This window comes from Sebastes fasciatus, chromosome 18 (assembly GCF_043250625.1).
Source record: "Sebastes fasciatus isolate fSebFas1 chromosome 18, fSebFas1.pri, whole genome shotgun sequence".
Lineage (NCBI taxonomy): Eukaryota > Metazoa > Chordata > Actinopteri > Perciformes > Sebastidae > Sebastes > Sebastes fasciatus.
Genome location: NC_133812.1, coordinates 19,840,681 through 19,860,751, shown reverse-complemented (window position 1 = coordinate 19,860,751; position 20,071 = coordinate 19,840,681). Strand labels below are relative to the sequence as shown.

The 20,071-nt window shown below is 39.8% G+C and overlaps 1 protein-coding gene across 1 annotated transcript; it reads left to right on the top strand.

Moving 5' to 3' along the window:
- Positions 1–561: 561 nt before the first annotated feature.
- Positions 562–2,546, top strand: LOC141756395 (voltage-gated potassium channel regulatory subunit KCNF1-like). Its single transcript, XM_074616069.1, has one exon. It carries the CDS (start codon positions 806–808, stop codon positions 2,333–2,335), a length of 1,530 nt encoding a protein of 509 aa, XP_074472170.1. The 5' UTR covers positions 562–805; the 3' UTR covers positions 2,336–2,546.
- The last annotated feature ends 17,525 nt before the right edge of the window (positions 2,547–20,071 follow it).

Genomic DNA, 20,071 nt, shown 5'->3' with positions numbered 1-20,071 from the left:
ATTTTTTTTTGCCAATATGACTGAATGAGCCTAGATATAATTTATTTCATTGATATTAATTTATTATGATATTAAATCATTATTTGAGTCATTTGAGTGATACATATGCCTATTGATTTTTTATATATATATCATATATATTATTATTATTATTATTATTATTATAAATGTAGGCTATATCTGTAATTATATATATATATTATTACAGATATAGCCTACATTTATAATAATTATAATTGAGATATATTATATTATATTGAGATATATATTATATATATACATGGGTAATTATATATATATATATATATATATATATATATATAATAAAGTATAATTACACATATAGCCTACATTTATAATAATAATAATAATAATAATAATACTACTACTACTACTACTACTACTACTACTACTACTACTACTACTACTAATAATAATAATAATAATAATAATAATAATGTGTTTGGTGGTGTAGCAACAAAAAAAAATGGTCAGTAAAGGATTTTATTTGAAAGTTATCACCGGAAGTCTTGTGGTTTGTGTCTAACTTGACATTACGCGCACTTCAATACCAACTTTGTGAGGAGCGCACAGGCGTATTTACTGTTCACTGTTCACTGCTCCAAACACGTCTTCTGTGTTGAGCTGAGAACACTGAGCAAACACATGCATTTTTTATAACTAAAACACAACATTTTGAGGATTTTTGGATGTTTTTACGCACAGCAGCCAGGGCTTTCTTTGTGACTTGTGTTTCACTTTAACAGAATTGTTTTCTTGTGTTGGACTTGTTGACAGCATCATAATGTGGAGGACTCGGTACGCGGACTGCAGCGGCTCTGAAACCAGTGAAGACACGGAGATAGTTGTGAACATCGGAGGAGTGAAACAGGTGTTATATGGAGACGTGTTGAACCGATACCCGGACACTCTTTTGGCACAACTGGTAGACTGTTCCCTCAAATCTCCTGAGGAAATATCCTCATTATGTGACGACTACGACCCTGACACAGGAGAATTTTACTTCGACAGAGACCCTGAAGCATTTAAATGCATAATCGAGCTGTATTATTATGGAGAGATCCACATGAAACGAGGCATCTGTCCAATCTGTTTCATGAAGGAGATGGACTTCTGGAAAATCGACTCTGATTTCCTAGACGACTGTTGCAAATACCACCTGAAGGAAGTGGAGGATGAACTGGCTGAGATTGCAGAGAAAGTGAAAACCATCCTGGTGGACCGAGAAGGAGGAGACCCGTCCGCATCTGGATGGCAGCGCATCCAGATGTACATCTGGAGGCTGATGGAGAAGCCGGAGTCCTCGCTGCCTGCGCGTGTCATCGCTATAGCTTCTTTCATCTTCATCCTCGTGTCTTCCGTGGTGATGTGCGTGGGGACACTACCAGACCTGCAGGTGGAGGACTCGGAAGGTAATCTCACAGAAAACCCAACTTTAGAGGTCATCGACACAATCTGCATCGGATGGTTCACTATTGAATACATCCTGCGTTTCATCTCCTCTCCAAATAAAGTCAAATTCCTCCTCGCGTTCATGAACATAATCGACTTCATGGCCATCATGCCCTTCTTCGTGGTGCTCATTCTGACACAATTTGGCACAGGTGTGATGGAGCTGGCTAATGTGCAGCAGGCGGTGCAGGCTTTACGCATAATGCGCATTGCGCGCATTTTCAAGCTGGCGCGTCATTCCGCCGGACTCCAGACGCTCACATCTGCACTGAAGAGCAGCTTCAAAGAGCTCGGCTTGCTCCTCATGTACATGGGCGTGGGGGTGTTTTTGTTTTCCGCACTGGGCTACACTATGGAGCAGAGTCACCCGGAGACTTTGTTCACCAGCATCCCACAGTCCTTCTGGTGGGCTGTGATCACCATGACCACGGTGGGCTATGGAGATGTGTATCCAAAGACCACTTTAGGTCGGTGTAATGCGGCCCTCAGCTTTCTGTGCGGAGTGATCGCCATCGCTCTGCCCATACACCCCATCATCAACAATTTTGTTTTGTTCTACAACAAGCAACAGGTGTTGGAGACCGCTGCCAAGCATGAGATCGAGCTGATGGCGCTGCGAGATGGAGAGGTGGAGGAGGAGGAGGAGGCTGCACCTGGTGCGCATAAACATGTTTGCTACATGCGCTCCTGTCACAGCGACACACACATCCCTTTACTGAAGGATCCCAGAGGAGCTGCTGCAGGGATCCAGACTCCCAGCATGGACACGAGCTTTGAGAGCACAGCAGAGACCACTGAATATTTCATCTCAGAAAACACTGAAGGCATCTGGAAAGATAAAACAACAAAAACATCAAATTAATTGTTGACTTATTCAAACTTAAAGGGACTATTTGTAACTTTCAGAAATGCTTGTTAACAGCGACACCTGTGGCCGTTAAGTCAACTAAAGTCAGCGTTGGGCTCGCGCTTGCTCGCTCTAAATAGACATGAACGAGCATCGCTCAAAACAGTGAGGCGACACACGTCAGCTAAAACCACTATATCACTATATATTTCCCCTGCTTGGCAGTAAAGTTTGGCTGACCTGACGAAGGTCTCTCTGTGAATCACTGCTAATACTAGTGTTGGCTTTTCCTGCCTCAGCCTCTGGGGCTGAAGCAGGGAAAGAAACGATATCGCCATTGCGCTGCCCATACACCCCATCATCAACAAATTCGTTCTGTTCTACAACAAGCAACAGGTGTTGGAGGCCGCTGCCAAGCATGAGATTGAACTGATGACGCTGCGCTCCGGAGATGATGGAGAGCTGGAGGAGGCTGCACCCGGCGCGCATAAAAAACATGTTTGTGGCGCAGCAGGGGTCTGTGACAATGCCATGCGCTCCTGTCACAGCGATACAGTATACATGCCTTTACTGAAGGATTACAGAGGAGCTGCTGCAGAGATCCAGACTCCCAGCATGGACACGAGCTTTGAGAGCACAGCAGAGGCCACTGAATATTTCATCTCAGAAAACACTGAAGGCATCTGAAAAGATAAAACAACAAAAACATCAAATTAATGTTGACTTATTCAAACTTAAAGGGACTATTTGTAACTTTCAGAAATGCTTGTTGACAGCGACACCTGTGGCCGTTAAGTCAACTGAAGTTAGCGTCGGGTTCGCGCTTGTGCTCGCTCTGCATTGACATGAACAAGCATCGCTCAAAACAGTGAGGTGACAGACGTCAGCTAAAACCACAATATGCGAGCGCGCATATGCGAGCATGGGATCCCGACCCGGTAGATTTATATGTGTAAAAAGGTACAAACAGTCCCTTTAACCATTCAGGGTTAATGACTGGAGATTGTAAATAGCCACAGGACGGTGTTCAGTAATGCTCTCCAAGGACCGTTAATGCATTGGAGGAATCGCGCCTATTAAAGGGACACAATGTGTGTGAGATATTGACTTGATGAGCTGTGCCTTTTGGCGCAGTGACTCCCTGTAGAGCTTCTGTTTGAACAGCCAGTAGGCTCCTTATATAACGACCCCCATCCCCAATCCTCGCACTCATACTGTAGACTGCACTGTAGCTTATTCCTCCTCTGTACAGATATATATCACAATGAATGTGTTTGGTTTTTTTTACAATAAAGATTGGTAGCTCCACCAGGAGATAAGAGAAATATAGTCAAGGGTGTACGGGTATGAAAACTGAAGGAAAACTGCTGGTGTTTAATAGTGATGGAGACTTATAATGCCATACATTTCAATGAGGTGACTTTAAAGACATTAAAGATACACTAGAGACTATAGGTGATGGGTATGGTAGAGAATATAAAAGCAACATATTGCACATCAGGGCAGTTTATTTCTCTTTCTGCTGGTGACCTTCGGTGTAATTTCTGTATGATTGTGTGGTCCTATATCAGATATAAAACCCATCTCCTGTGCAGGAATGGTAAAGGCAGCGAGGCAGCAGCTCCAGATAGGATCGTGTAATCAACACCGGGGACTTCAGAAGCTTCCTTGGCTGCAGGACACGCTCCTTTTAAAATGGGCTTAAATGTTGCAGCAGCCGTCACCACTCTGCTCCTCCCCGGAGGTCCAGCTGAATAACTTGACCACCAAGTTGTGGGCGAAGGGGAAAGGAGCAACACTGCCAGTGGTTGAATTATTAAACTTCAAAATTCACAGTGCAGGCCAGCTAACCTGAAAGTCTGAGTGGGAAAGAAGGATTTCTGATGGGAATATAAATAAAAAATATCAATAATGGGGACTTTCTTTTCATTAATTCATCCTGCATTATCAGGGCAGCAGGTTATGGAATATCAATAGGCAGTGTCTGCCTGTAAAATGTGTCTTAATGCATTTACCGCTCTTATTTTGATGAAAGGACGCTGCGTTTTCACACTGTCCCATGTTTTAAAAGTGCACTCTGAATTGGCTTAATGGGCACTACTTTATCTAAAGGTTAAAGTTTCACAGTTTGAAAGGTCTCAACTCCTACACCATTAGTCTGAGTGACATGAAGCCGGCTGCACAAATAGAACAATCTTTAGAAATACAATAGTTGGCACAGTAGGGGAGCTGTAATTAAAATTGGACTTATTTAATTCAAATGTCTCACATGTCAGTGCCTGGAGGGATGATTTATGTCAAGATTGTGTTTCTGTGCTCAGTCTTATTTTGTGATATTTTATGAAATGAGCATAATGTCATGTGCATGTGGTTCACCCACCAAAAATGGGGCATATGAAGAAGAAGAAGATGAAGGTATTGATAGCAGCAGGTAGCCTGGAGGTTTGGGTGGTTGATGGGTGGATATGTTTGCTCTCAACTCTTACATGAGTTCAACTTTCAACTGAAATGTGGGCTACATATTCAGATTTAACCAAAGTGTTCCTTAATCCTTTCCCTCACCGTAGCCAAACCGTACAGCAGTGGTTACCAACCTTTTTTAAAATCTGATTATCCTCCACAGCCCACTCCTCAAGTTCAGGCTCTGCAGCCCCTTCGATTTCATTGGACAGCATGTGTACAAGCATGTCGGTAGCCAATCAGCTGCTTGGACTGGTTAAGTGGTTTATTGGCTCGTTTAGTTTAGTTTGATCTGCTGGTTCACTGCAGTGAGTTCGATGCACATGTTCTGGGATAAAGGTTGTCTTGCTGGTTGTACAGGAGGTTATGTGCGTCAATCAATATGTAAGTATGCTTTATATTCTGTGCCTTCATTGTACATGTAGGATAAGTAACTGTTTTAATGTGTGTAATTTGACATAAATTGTGTGAGCCGAATTCAACCCCTTACCATAAAAGAATAGACGTTGCTAATTGAATTTGTATTGTGTGATTTTATAAAAGTAGACTATTTTTTTGGTTTCTGTTTTAGTCGGTTTGGTCAAGTTTGCATTTCTACCACTTGGAGTGGTTTATAAACGGCTGAAATAGTGTGTAGGATCCGGTGACATCTAGTGGTGAGGATGCAGAGTGCAATCGAAGGAAACTTCTCCCATGTGCCAATCGTGTAGGAGAACTTTGGTAGTCTACATGAAAAAGTGCAAATGCAAAAACGCGAATGGCTCTATCTAGAGCCAGTGTTTGGTTTGTGCATTCCGGGCTCCTGTAGAAACATGCTGGCCGGCTTCCCTGAAGACGACCGGCTCCCTATGTAGATAAAAATGGCTCATTCTAAGCTAACGAAAAAACAAAATTTTTATTTTCAGGTGATTATACACTAAAGAAAACATACTTATACTTAATGCTATATTCCATTTCTGCTGATCCCCCTAAATGTTACACGCTGTTCCCTTAAAGGTAATACTTTAAGCAAGCAATTTCAAACAGTTTTAAGCTACAACTGTTGAGATTTCTTGCTTGCTACCCAGTTTTCATGCACTCGGAATCGCTGATATGCAACTGTAAAAGTAGGCTACCCTCAGGGGTAGAAGAACCCCTGTTTGGGAATCACTGCTGAAGAGTAAAAGTTGTCTAAACTTAAAGGTTCTCTATATCCAGAGCATTAATATAGCAGCAAACAACTATTGTCTATGTAAAGATATAGAGGAGTAATGTCTACCTGAGCAGAGAATGAAGTCACTCTTCCTCTGTGTGTGTTGTAATCTGAGCTTCTCCGTGCTTTGTTGACATTGCCGGGCCGACTGCACGTGCCTTTTTAGTTCATGTGAGCGTGCCACACTGGCTAGCTCACGGCCGCCACTCTGCACTGCTCTCATACGGCGGTTACAGCTGATAACACCATCCCGACTGACGGCGCCGTTGTAGAAGTGTAGCACCCACCCTCTGGTTCCCCCCCAGGTTCACACTGTTAGCTCTGTCAGCACTGTTGATATTGTTTTCACTGTTAGCACCGTTAATCTTCACAATATTCTATGTTGTTCTTGAAAATGCAGATTTTATGTTGGTTTAGGTTCTGGATGTTAAAAAAAAACGTCACTGTTTGACCTGATTCATTTTGAAAGTCAAATTAAAATTTTAAGTACTGTGATTACCTGCATCAGCAGTCACATTTTAATGGGATGAAGATGAGCGATACATCTTACTGCCACACTGACAGAGTCATTAATCACTGGGACAAGATGTCAGATTGTTTTATTAGTGAGAGGGCACTGATTCAGTATTAGATACCTGCTTAGTGTTGTTTTCCACTGAGCTCCAGTCTAAGTTACGCAGCGTGAGAGAAAGATCACGGAGGAGGTCAGGCAGGACTCTGCAGGCTGTCCACCCACACATGTCCTATACAGGACTCTGCTATCTCTGCCGGCCAGCAGCAGATTCGCGCATGTCAAAGCTCGGGAGAAAGGCTTTTGTATGCGCTGACAGGTGGGGCTGGAATGTCAAAGGCGTGCATTGTGTAACAGAACAATGTTCCTCCAGCAGATGCACATGCAAATACACATGTGACTTCAGGTTCAAATTTAGATTTACAAGCACACACTGGCGTATACAAACATCCCTCCCTTCTTTCCAACGCCTACCCACAAAGTGCACAAAAATAATTGCACACACATCACCCATATATACCCGCAGCCATGTGAGATCTACTCTGCAGTGACCTGCTGTGATCTGCTGGCTAATCACCAATTTGTACACCCACATGTTGGTCATCTGTGGCATTCAGTGGGGGTTTAAGATGAGACGTATTCTGAGCATTTACGCAAAATTGTGCTCATTATCCCTTTGTAAAAAATAGTCACAATTATTGTGAGAATTGTGGTTGGTTTGTTTTCTAACTGCTCATAGTCGTTATATCCTGAGACATGGTTTCTGAGTGAGAATGGATATACTTTTTTGAACAATGCCTTTAAATAAAAAGATGTCTGATATATGTGTAGTTGCTACACAGTGATTTTCAAAGTGGGGTCCATAGCACTCTGCCAGGGGGTCCGTGAAAAGTTTTCAGATTCATTAATTTAAATTATCCAACACAGTCTCAAGGCAGTTCCTGAAATAGTCACACAATTTAATCTATTTGATTCGTGTACATAGACATGAATTTCCCTTTTTTTATGACGCTCAGCACGACTTTCAGCAATGTATTTTTCCTTGCTTTGCTTTTTCCTACGAATGTCCAGCAACACGTGACGCACGTGTCAATTTCTGCTCCAGTCTTTTCAAAATAAAACTACTTTGTTAGGTTTAGGAAAAGATTGTGATTTGGGTTCAAATAATTTTATAAGTGCCATAACTTAAGTATAGAAGTTACGTGACAATTAAATCAACTTTGAATTCTGGTTTCACACGGGACACAAACACCGGTCTCCTGGGAAAAAGTCCTAATTTTTTGACCCACCCATCCACCTCAACCTCTTCATTACATGGTGTTCGCCAGTCTTTATACTTCAAGGTTCACAATTACGTGCATTACATACAGATTGATTTTGTGCTGATCATCACGTCTATGTACACAAATCAATACATTAAATTTTGTGACTATTTCATGTACTGCTATGCGACTAGGCTGAATTATCATGATATAATTATTTTTTTTTACCAAAGGCTTTCATGGTCCAACGAATAACATTTTCATTTTTAAATCTATTATAGTTTATAGATTACGTTCTAATCTAACAAATCCATAACCGTTAGAATCTGCAAATATTTTTAATACATTTCTAATATCTTTCTAATACATTTCAGTTGTATTGTTCTATCACATAAAGAAGAATAAAAGTGTAAAAAATGGGCTATACGTCAAATTATTGCAAGGCGGTGAATCTCAAAGTGGGGTCCGTGAAAAGTTTCAGATACATGAATTTAAATTATCATGATATAGTTTTTATAATAATAATATATATTACAAAAGGCTTCTTATGCCAACAAATACTATATTTATTTTTTAAATCTATTCAGTATAATAGTTCATATATTACATTCTACTCTGCAAATATGTTTAATACATTTAGAATATCTTTCTAATACATTTCTCTTGTAATGTTCTTTCACAGACTCAAGACAATAATAGTGTAAAAAAATAGGCTACGTCAAATTGTTCCAAAGGACATATATGAGGGGATATATTCAGTATATTCTTATAGGGGACCATGGTTGAATAAGGATTGAGAAACAGACTAAAAGGATCACAATCTGTGGAGGTGTGTGTTTGAGGAAAGTTCTTCAATTCTCTATTTTATTTATTTTAATGGTGTTTACATTATGTTGCTTTTATTCCACTGCCAAGATGCAGTGAAGGTGGAGAATAATAATTAACAAGTCAAAGTCTATGTTTGTTTCAATATCACACTTTAATATTTCATTAAATCTAGTGTTAAATTATAGATGGTGCTTGTAGGATGCTGTAAATAAACACGGTATGACATTCTGCCTGAGCCCTCAGACACTTTGTACAATATACCTGTAGATGTACTCAGAAATATGGTAGCCATCAGGAGTGTTTTAGGTTAATCAAAGTTATTCCTGAATCTCACATGTCCCACCCAGCTGACTCCCAGCTGACTCCGATTGTTTCCCATTGACGTATACTATCATATTGGTGTTAAATTACACCCAACCATTTGTTGAGGACAGCACGAACACACAGAGACCCTGCTCGCCTCTCCATCGACCTTTCGGACGGGGATCTTCTTCTACTCACGTCTAAAAATAGAGAAATCCTTTTAGGTGCTGTAACAAATGGCACGGACAAATGGAAGTTCAATTCAAACTCAAGCTAATCATGTTGTGCGTGCATGTCTCTGTTGTTTAATGAATGTGTTAAAAGGTGGCTGTAATAGTAAAAGAGATGCATTTCGGTCACAGAATTTGGTATTAGTATTGAGCAAAGTTGTAGACGACATATCAGACATAGTGGAAATGTCAAAGGTTAAGACATCAGACTCCAAGTATGTTACAAATAAGAGAAAAGAAAAGAAAGAGAAGAAACTAAAATGCATACCTGAGGCGTTCAAACACATCACGAATAAGATATTGCTCTCAAGACTACACTAAAAGCAGATAATGTCTCCCCTCAAATGGTACAAATGGGATATTTTAATGGATTTATACCTCGCAGAAGTTGGTCAAACACATTCATTTGAATAAGAATGTGTGTGCATAATGTTATAGCTTAACAGCCCTCCCCTCCGAGCACTATCTCTGTATGAGAGGTGTTTCCAGCTGCAGGAGAAGGAAAAGGTAATTTCCCTGATGTCAGATTCGGTAGAAGAGGAGAAACACGTTTCGGGAGCAAATGAGTTTCATTTTTTTTAAAAACAGTGATGTGTAAATCGCTGCGTAGGTGCACTATGGAGCACTTTTGATTCAGCCAGAGAGCGGCATGAAATTGCAGGACAATAATTACATAGATTAAATATAACCTTCAACGAAATAGCAGAAAAGGATGGTGCACTGTACTCAACCCGTCTGCAAGAATGATTTCCATATCTTCTTTTTCTACAAACCTTATCACTTCTTTTTTATCTTGCAATGTTCACTTGCAAAATCTTCACATCTGCACTCTCAAATTCATGCAGAATGTAATACATTTCATTTGAAAAGTCAACCTAAACACTGACCTCTAGCAGTGAGGATGGAGTGCAGCCTTCTGCTGTTTGCTGGTACATTATCCTGCCTGGACTCATAAAGAAAGGAAAGGAAAATGTAACTGCAAATGCAAAAAGAGGAAAGTGATTTGTCTGTAAAAAGAGTTCTCACTGTTGAGCCGGTTTCATAGAGACGTGGTCTGATGCAAAGCTTTTGCTCTTGCAGAGAGTCAGACGGGGGTTTGCAAACACCAAGACAGCTGCAGGAGAATACTGAGATAGTTATGGGTATGCTGATACTGTGTGTGTGTGTGTGTGTGTGTGTGTGTGTGTGTGTGTGTGTGTGTGTGTGTGTGTGTGTGTGTGTGTGTGTGTGTGTGTGTGTGTGTGAATCCACTACTAATGGATTACAGTTGCAGTTTATTTCCTTTTATCTTTTCTTTGGATTAAAACAAAGTAGTATGTGCAAAATTTGTGATAGATGTTCCCAAAGTACGGTCTCAGTAGACATAATAATCCTCCATAATATATCCGCTTGCAGAAAAACCTTCAGCTGAGAAGATTACAGAAGAAACAGAAAGTTCAACGCTGCCTTTAGTCTCAGTGTGAGCTCAGCATCTCCAGATTCAGCAGGTAAGTTATAGCCTCATTTTTCAGGTTGTTATCTGAGGGAGTTTTTTTACGGGGTCTTTTATGTGAAACATAACCGGGTGGCTCCGGGCCATCGCAGTTTTTATGCCAGGCCTCAAGGAGGTGATGCGGCCTTAACTCACTAAAACATCTGTGGTGGCTCCTGCTTAATTCCCTTCCTGCCCTCTACCAGCCCTCTGCTGCTCCAAGTCAAGATGTATCTGTGTGTAAAGGCTCGGGGGAAAGTTAGCCCACATCAGATCCTCTCTTCTGGAAAATACCTGTCTGACTATATTTATGTGTTATACAATATAAACCAAGGGGAGCAACAAAACTGTTTATGAACTCATTATATTGGTTTAATCTATGCTCTCATTATATTTAATTGGTTTTGTTAGTTATTGTTTCAGGAGTCTAATATGGAGGCATTAGCTATTGATTATTCTGCCCTGCACAGTGGGTCTGTTATCTTACATTGAATTAAAGGGGATTTAATGTGGCTGTTACGACAGTGATCAACAGAAAAAGACTCTTTAACGTGAAAACAGAGTGTTCCTTTGTCTTCATGGTGGAGGTTTTGCTGACTCAACACAAGTTAGATCTTCCAGATACTAATGTATTTATACTCAGTTGACAATTTACTAGGTACACACAGCTAAAACTACAATTGTCCTGCAATAAGTTAAATAAATAGATTAAATGTTATAATGTTCATGCTTATAACTTAACTTTGACTTAACTTACCTAATTAAATTATGGTGTCATATATCGTCAGTCCTTCACTAACAGGAATTGACTAAAATTCAAACTCAATAGTTGGTGGTTAATAGCAGAATACAGTTGTGGTATAAGTAATCACAGATCGTAAGCATGACCTGTGCAGCTATCATTTCATATACCAACCCGTTATCACGCCAAAGCCTGTAATAAACCCGCCTGACCAACGCAGGAGGATAGCGTGTCATGAAGGTGCAGTACCAGCAGGGGGCAACAAAACTACCCACTTAGGTTTAGACAACAAAAACACTTAGTTAGGTTTAGGAAAAACGTCATGGTTGGCCTTAAAATAAGTACGTAAACTAAGTACAATACGTACGGAAACAACATAACATCAGTACGGAAAACACGTCACAAACGTAACTTAGAAAACAAAAAACACCGGTCTCCTGGTTGAAAGTCCTGCAGCTCTGAACGTCGCATACTTACGCAGATGCATTTACATTGCAGTCAGTACAGACTACATGGCGAACAAATGGCACGCCAAAAGCAAGATCAACGTTCTTATTGCATGCTTTTGTCGTGCGCATTATCGTATCAATCATACACCTTTTTGTGCAACCAGGCTGCATATACGGTCATTTCTGAATATTGAAGTGAAAATCTCACAAGTAGTCACCTCTCACTGCAAAAAAGTCAGTTGCCATTGAAGCATTAAAGTAACAGTTTGGCATTTTGAATAATACACTTTCTTGTTAAGAGTTCGATGAGAAGATCACTCTCTATGTCTGTATGGTACACACTGTATTTGTTAATCCCATACACAGAAAACAGAAAATGTAAAAATAAAAACTTGGCTGGGCTGCTAAGCTAGGCTTATCCCCTCCTTACTCCAGCTTTGTACTTGATATAAAGACCCTCGAGTTTTATTGATCTTCCGATTTAACTCAAACTTTTTTAAATATTCCTTTGAAATTGAAAGTTAAATTCAAAAACTATTGATTCAGCTGGTGGTGAAGGTCACTAGTATTTCCCTCAGGCTTTTGTTTGAACCAACTTCACTGAAGGCAGGAAAAACAATGTGAAATCCCTTCTTTACATTCCTGTTAGTCTCTCAGTCCCCCCCGTGTAAAGTGAAGACTCATTCGGCAAACATGAATATGTAAATTAAAAGTCAGAATCCTAATGTATTTATTCATGTTGTTACCCTGTAATGTATCACGTTGTGTTGTCTGAATTGTTTTGTGTTGCGCTGCTTCATAATTTACTTTCTGTGCTGACTGCTTTGATCCGGCCTTGCCTGTCTGATATAACACTCTTCACAGGTCTGTAAAGCTCAGTCTCCACATGAACTTGGGCTTTGAGCGCTGCGTCCACTGACGGCTTCAAATAAACTTGCTCACAGCCAGAGCTTGTTAAAGCCGCCTCAGTTTATTTAAAAATCAATCCATTCGTTTGCAAGTTTTTTTTAGCAAATGAATTTAATTAGAAGGTTATAAATAACAGGACATAAAAAAGGAATAAACGTCTCTCCTGTGCACCGCTGCCTGCATAATAATAACGAGCTACAACTGAGCCTGCTTTAATGTCTGCTGCAAGTTGTTATTTCTTTCGTCTCAGTCACTTAGTTCATGCCCTTCGTTGATGGCCCCCACTTCAAAAACGGCTTACAAAGGGCAAATTTCACTGAATCAGCCATGTTATAGTGGCCCTGTGTCGCTTCCTGTGATAGATATATGGACATCTAATTAAGGAAATTGGCCTGGAGAGACCAAAGCCGTAGAGATTGATCTGACCTGCTTGCCGATACACTTGCCACTGCTGATTATCTCATCCACAGACTGATATTTTATGGAGTGGAACATCCTGGTCCCGCAGTGGCTCACTACGATGATTACAATTCATTTAGGTCTGCGGGTCATGAAGATAATATTTAGCGAGGGTGCCATCAGACTTACTTTATAGCTCCTCTGGGACGGGAGATTTATCTCTGTCACAGGATGACTCTAACATGCATTTTTCCATACGTCAGATTGTGACAGCTTTCCATTATGGTAATGCGGCCTCGGGTCTCTGCCTCTGGCGAACGTGACACTCCCAAGTGAGGTTTCAGTCAAAAATGCAGCATCAATCTTATGAAACATGCAACAGCCACATCCAGAAGATTGATTGCTGGCTTGAAAGTAAAACTCTCTTTTGAGTCATCGAGGCTTTTGCTTTCAAAACATTATTATCATATTCTTGGTACTTTATTGTGGTCCTTGGTATTTATATAAAAGTATTGCGTGTGTTGTTTCAATTGCCCCCATATGCTGTTACAATCGCCCCTGCACGTGGGGGCAGATGTAACATTTGACTTATCAATCAATATTGTGGCTCTATAACATTCCTTGTAAAAACATTTGATGACCGGAAACAACTGTTACCTATACATAAAAATGTTTGGTAACACTTCATTTTACAGGTCCGGCATTTTCATGGTAATTAAGTGATAATTAGCAAGTAACTTATTTGAAATGTCTTTGGAATTACTGCCAAATTACTCCAATATTTACCTCAAGATTTATCGAAAATTAATTTATTATGAACATTGTTTGATAATTAATTCAATTAAATTCAAATGGCTTTATTGGCATGAAGTAGATAATTATATTCCGCTATTCCCAATAGCTGGTAACCTATTTAATACATTTCCAGGAAAAGAATACAAAGTTAATTGATAATTAACGCATAGACATTCCTGAATAATTGATTTACTAAAACAGAGACCATTGCAGGAGCTTGTCAACTGCATGAATCAATAAGTTATTAAATGAATACCTTCATCTCAGTCAGCCCTCAAAAACAGTTGGCCTGACCCCCCCCTCTCTGTCCTCACCAGTGACACTTGATCTCACTCGGTAGTCGTGACCTTGTTTTTACATGCTGTGAACAAGCGCCGATGGCTGCGGGCGACCACCCCGACAACAGGTGAAAGGTCTGTTATAGGCACACTGCATAGAGCCCCTCAGGACACACGGAGCCACACGATAATCCGTCTGAGCTCAGTGTGAAAGGACGTCAGTGAGCCGACATGACAACTTATTGCAAAAGGATATCATCGAGGAGATTTAGACGTCAACCGGTGATGAAATGTCTCGTCCTTGTCTTTTTGTGCTCCGAGGTAATTAAACTCCTTCGGCCCCCGTTTGTCCACAGCGTGGGTCACCGTGGGTGATTACAGATGGCCGACAGCGTGGAGATCAATCTGCCATCCCTGGAAAGAAAAATTACAGAGTGAGTCACAAAAGGAATAGAAAGATTTTTTCTCCTCTCCCAGCAGCATCAGATCAAAGCTGCAGGCGTCGCACACAGTGGATCGCTGCAGTGGAATATTTACATATTAATTAAGGAGAGTGGAGGTGTACAGTCGGATGAGAATGGGGGGAGGAGTAGAAGATATGTCAGTAGTTTCTTTTTAAGGAGCATGTCAATGGGAGATCAGAGCTGTTGTGTTTCCTGAGGGCGGGCTAATGAAGAAACACAGATGGGGGTCCAGAACTTCAAGAATTAATCACAGTCTTCCTCTTACAAATGAAAAGTTCAACAACAATAAAATAGAAATAGAAATAGAAAGCTTTATTGTCATTGTATTAAATACAACGAGATTCACAGTTGACACTTCTGGTCAGTGCTTTAGAAACAAATACTTGACAAGACGAGGCAGATAAAACATATAACAGGTAAAACACACATAGTTATAAAGTAAATAAAATAGGTAAAGTAGATGTAATAAATAAAGTTGATCATCAATCATCATTTTTTAAAGCAAATATGCAAAACAAACCCTGGGTCCAACTTGTCAAATGTGAATATTTGTTGCTTTTATTTGTCATAAAAATTATAAAATTTATATTTTAGCAGGGAATTCTTCTGGAGCACAGAGAGATTAAAGATCACAAGATCGTCTGCCTATAGAGAGGAAATAATGCTTTCAGAATCAAACATACATCCAGCTATACGAATAATCATATTAACATTAAAAAATGTTCATAGTGTGTGAGAAAAGAATTGTTTTTTATATTATACCGTCTTGTTCAAGTCAACACACTCAGGGGTTTTGCTCCTACAGCCTAAGCTGGTATGACCAGTGGCTTATAGTAACTAACGTTAGCAAACTTTAGATATTGTATCATAAAGATCAGTTCACTGACTTTACATGACTCTTTTATACTTGCTGTAGAAATACTGTTACATGTAAAAGTCCTGCATTCAACATTTTACTGCACTAAATGTACAAAAGTATTAGCATCAAAATAGTATACTTACAATACCAAAAATAAAACTGCGCATTATGCAGAATGGTCCATTTCAGAATCATATATATTATATTACTGGATTATAATTATTGATGTATTAATATGTACATCACTTTAATGTTGCAGCTGGTAAATGTGTGACTTATTTAAATTACTTTACATACTGGTGGCTTGTGAATTCTCCCCCCCCCGGTGATTAATAAAGTCTTATCTTAACCTCTAATAATAGCCTGCATCATAATTTATTTATTGATAATATTTTGTATTATTAATCTGTATCTGCAAAGTAGCTAGTGAAGAAAAAAATGTAGTGGAGTAAAAAGTACAATATTTCCCACTGAAATGTGGAGTGGAAGTATAGCAGAAAGTGGAAATACTCAAGTAAAGTACAAGTACCTCAAAATTGTACTTTAATACAGTACTTGAGTAAATGTACTTTTTTCCATTTCTTTCACCATTGCCCCAGCCTTTATTTTGAAAATGTAAAAAAAAAAGGTCTGCACACTGTAGCCAGGGCTGTCTCTTTCTTTCTTTCTTTCTTTCTCAAATTTAAATTCAAATTAAAATAAGCTTTATTGGGATGAATGTTCAGGTTACATTATTGCCAAAGCGAAATTACATATTAAGGAATAATTACAAAATAATCACAATCACAATATACCAAATACATTTTTTTTTTTGTGATCAATTCTTTTTTATTGAAAAGGTATAGAGAAAGATGTTACATATCATTCATTTTATCCCTTTTATACATCCCCCTCCCCCCATACACAGGTACATATACAAAGCTCTCATTCCAGGTCTAATGCACAACCCTATGTCCCCCCTCCCTTCCCAAGGCGACCAAATACATTTTAAAAAAACATTCTTTTACTGATGTAGTTAATCAGAAACATGTTCGGAGCTTGTAGCACCTCTTATTGTAATGTATGGCAACAGTCAACATATTTTGCAGCTAATATTGCACATTGATTTTTCTCCCCACATAATTATGGTATTTTGTGAGGATCGGGGAGATGGATGATCTCAGGATAAATGTTATTTATTTTTTCAAAGACAACATCTCTCACATCCTTCTATTTTTCACAGCACAGTAAGAAGTGAGATTCTGTCTCCACCTCTCTTGTATAACGATGTGAACACAGCCTGGCCTCCCTCGGTAGTCTGTTCTGCCTGTGACGGCCTGTTTCTATGGCCAGGCTGTGTCCACTCTTTCTTTCTCTCTATCTATCTATCTATCTATCTATCTATCTATCTATCTATCTATCTATCTATCTATCTATCTATCTATCTATCTATCTATCTATCTATCTATCTATCTATCTATCTATCTATCTATTTTAGAGGGCGACCAGCGCCCCCCAGAAGGTGGCGCCCTATAGGCGACCGCCTATAGGGCGCCACCTTAAGGCGGCCCTGACTGAAGCTCCCTTAATTGCAATTTATTAGCACATCCTCATGTAGTGACGACTTTATTTTGGAGAGACAAATTGCTGTATGATACTGCTAGAGATACAGTAAGTGACAAAATATATATTTTGTAATTTGGGTGAAAGGACCTTTTGAACAGAGACTTGTGCGTCCTCCTTTTTTGTGGTTACTCATGCTCTCATCAACAGTTTTATCAGGTTTTTCTTTCCAGCCTTAAGCAAAAAAACAAGTTGCATCTGGCTGAGAAAAACAGAGCAACATCCAAAAACTGATGCTTCATCTCTCCTAACATGCGTCATCACTGCTGTTTTGTTAACATTGTGTTGTTGTCATCTTGATATTTTTGGTTGATACTTCACACTTTCTCCCACCTCTGCTTGCGTTTTCATCTGATTTGGGTGGATAAACAGCTGTTATATTTCTTCGAAGGTTAATGTATTGCTGTCTGCATGTGTGGGAATATTGAGGGAGCCTCCATCAAACCTTTATTCCCACTATAAAGCACGCTCGATTTGTGGCAGGGTGTTAAACACGGCGTCCATCTAGGAAGAGCCTCCTAATAGCCCCATTTCCCTGGAGAGCGTGGCCATTTACAACGACCAATCATACAGTCGGGAAAGTGGCCTCAGCTCTCGTCGCAAATAATGAGTTAATGCACGAAAGCAACAGCACATTTTTTTCCCCCATGTTCATGTTGTCAGGGAGAGCGATGATTTATGAGCAGAACAGGATGAATAAAATGAACGGAGGATTATGATAAACGAAGATGCAGAGGTTAATGCGCGAGATCGTGCACTCGCCACCTTCAGCCACTTACAGTGAAATTGATTAAGCACGCTGTGAGCCGCAATGCATGCTGGTCCTGAACATGCACAGGTTTTGAGGCATAAACAAACTACTGTCAATCCGGAGTGAAAAAGCGTGGGGAGGTTGATAAAGGGCTCAGTGGGAGTGTTTTACTGTCGTTAAGTGCTTGCATGGTAATGGCCTGACTCTTGGTAATGGTGTGACTCTTCTCACCCAGCTTCAGGTATGCTTTTAATGAGTCTGCCAACCTCTTTTCTTATTCCAGCCTGAGCTCAAACATGCATAACGTAGTAGGTGACTTGTGAAATATCAAGGTTTGAAGGTGCACCACTTGCTGTGAACAGATGTGTCCATTAATGGATGTGTAGAGTAGAAACTTTGTCTCGGGATTTTCTCTCTTCGTGATTAATTTTACTTCAGCCCACAATCTTTGCTTCAACCTTTAGTGACACTTATTCAAAAACTGAGGCAGTTATGTAGGATGGATGACTCATTTTCAGTAGTAGAAGATATATTCAGATCCTTAAGCCAAAGTAGCAATACAACAATATACAAACACTATTACAAGTTTTACATTTAAAGCTGAAGTAGGCAAGTTGGAGCAAAGTGATTAAAAAAACGATCACTATATCGTGACAGTAGTGTATGAGACAGGTAATCTGGAAAAAATCATGTTCCTCTGTGTCCTCCGTTTTTGAATAACATCTGCAAGATTTCACAGACCGGAGAAAAACAACCAATCAGAGCCGAGCTGGAGTCTGCCGTCTCTGAGCAGCTGTCAATCACTCGCAAACTCCGACCAAACGGTCAAATTAGGCAGAGCTGATCAAATATGAATCAATATTCTGTTACTGTAATGCCTATTTCACGCCTCAAATGTTTTCAGAAACATCTTGTAGTGTACTGTTTAGCTGTAAAATGAGAACGTTTTTGACTCTGCAGCCATGTTGAGATCAGTTGAGGAAATACCAAGCACCGCCCACCAGCTGGAGCAAACTTTCTCATTTCACAGCTAAACAGTACACTACAAGATGTTTCTGAAAACATTTGATTCACAGTAACAGAATATTGATTCATGTTTGATCAGCGCCGCCTAGTTTGACCATTTGATCGGAGTTCGTAATTGATCGACAGCTGCCTCCTTGAATGAACAGCCAATAGGAACGCTCTCTCTCTACGAAATGACCTGTGATTGGCCAAAGTCTCCCATCACGGGCTAGAGTTTTTAAAGCCTGAAAACAGAGCCATGAGGAGGTGCAGACGTCTCTCTCAGAACGCTTGAATTACAATATGCTGAAAGGTTATTATGAATGTTTTTGCCCAATGATGCCAAAAATATTCTGCTTACTGAGGTTTAAATTTTAAGTTTGACATTTTGGGATGTCATTTGTTATTCTCTTTCTGGCGTGCTGTCATTTTTTCCTAATTTGTTTGGCTGAATGTCCCAGTTCTCCTCAGTTGATTGGAGGTTATTCAGATCACCTGTTGCTCAGGGTGTGAGGACTGACTCCTATAATTAAGAATTGAGAGCAGCTTGGTGTATTTCCCCTCTTGGCCAATCAGGGTGAGACGACGCCCTTTCTTTAGGGCTTAAGAGAGGTGGAGAAACAAACCCTCAGGGCACGCTGATCCTTACGCAACATCATGCAGACCTCATTTTAGCATATTCAGCCAGAAATGCTGACTGAGACTTCTTTGCTGTCTTGCCTTTTCTGATTGGGGGTTTTGAGCAGTCTGAAAACCTAGTTTGAGATAACAACTCTGTCTCCAGCAAAATCCCATACAACTAAACTGTGTAACCAAAATACATTTTGAGGAAAACGTGTTTCCTCCCTGATTACGGTCACAGTTGTAAACAGTTTTAAGCACATGATTAACGCTGTTAACTGAAACAAGACAAAATGAAAATACAACAAATGCTCCCTCTTGGAAACATTATTAACCCATCACCATGTCAACTACCATTTTTATGCTGATGATACACAATTGTACATCTGTCTCGCCAAATGCACTGCATACTCTCATTGCCGGTCTTACCAAATGACGTATGAATGACAGTAATTTGTAAGTCATTTCGCTTGCAATAACAACACATTTGTTGCTTATGGTGTGTCATGTGTACGCCAGGTAGTCTGACTGTTGATACAATTAAATTTTTTAACTAAACCAACCAAGTTGTTTTGTTTTAATTTCAAAGTAATTTTAAGACCATGACCATGAAGTTTTTT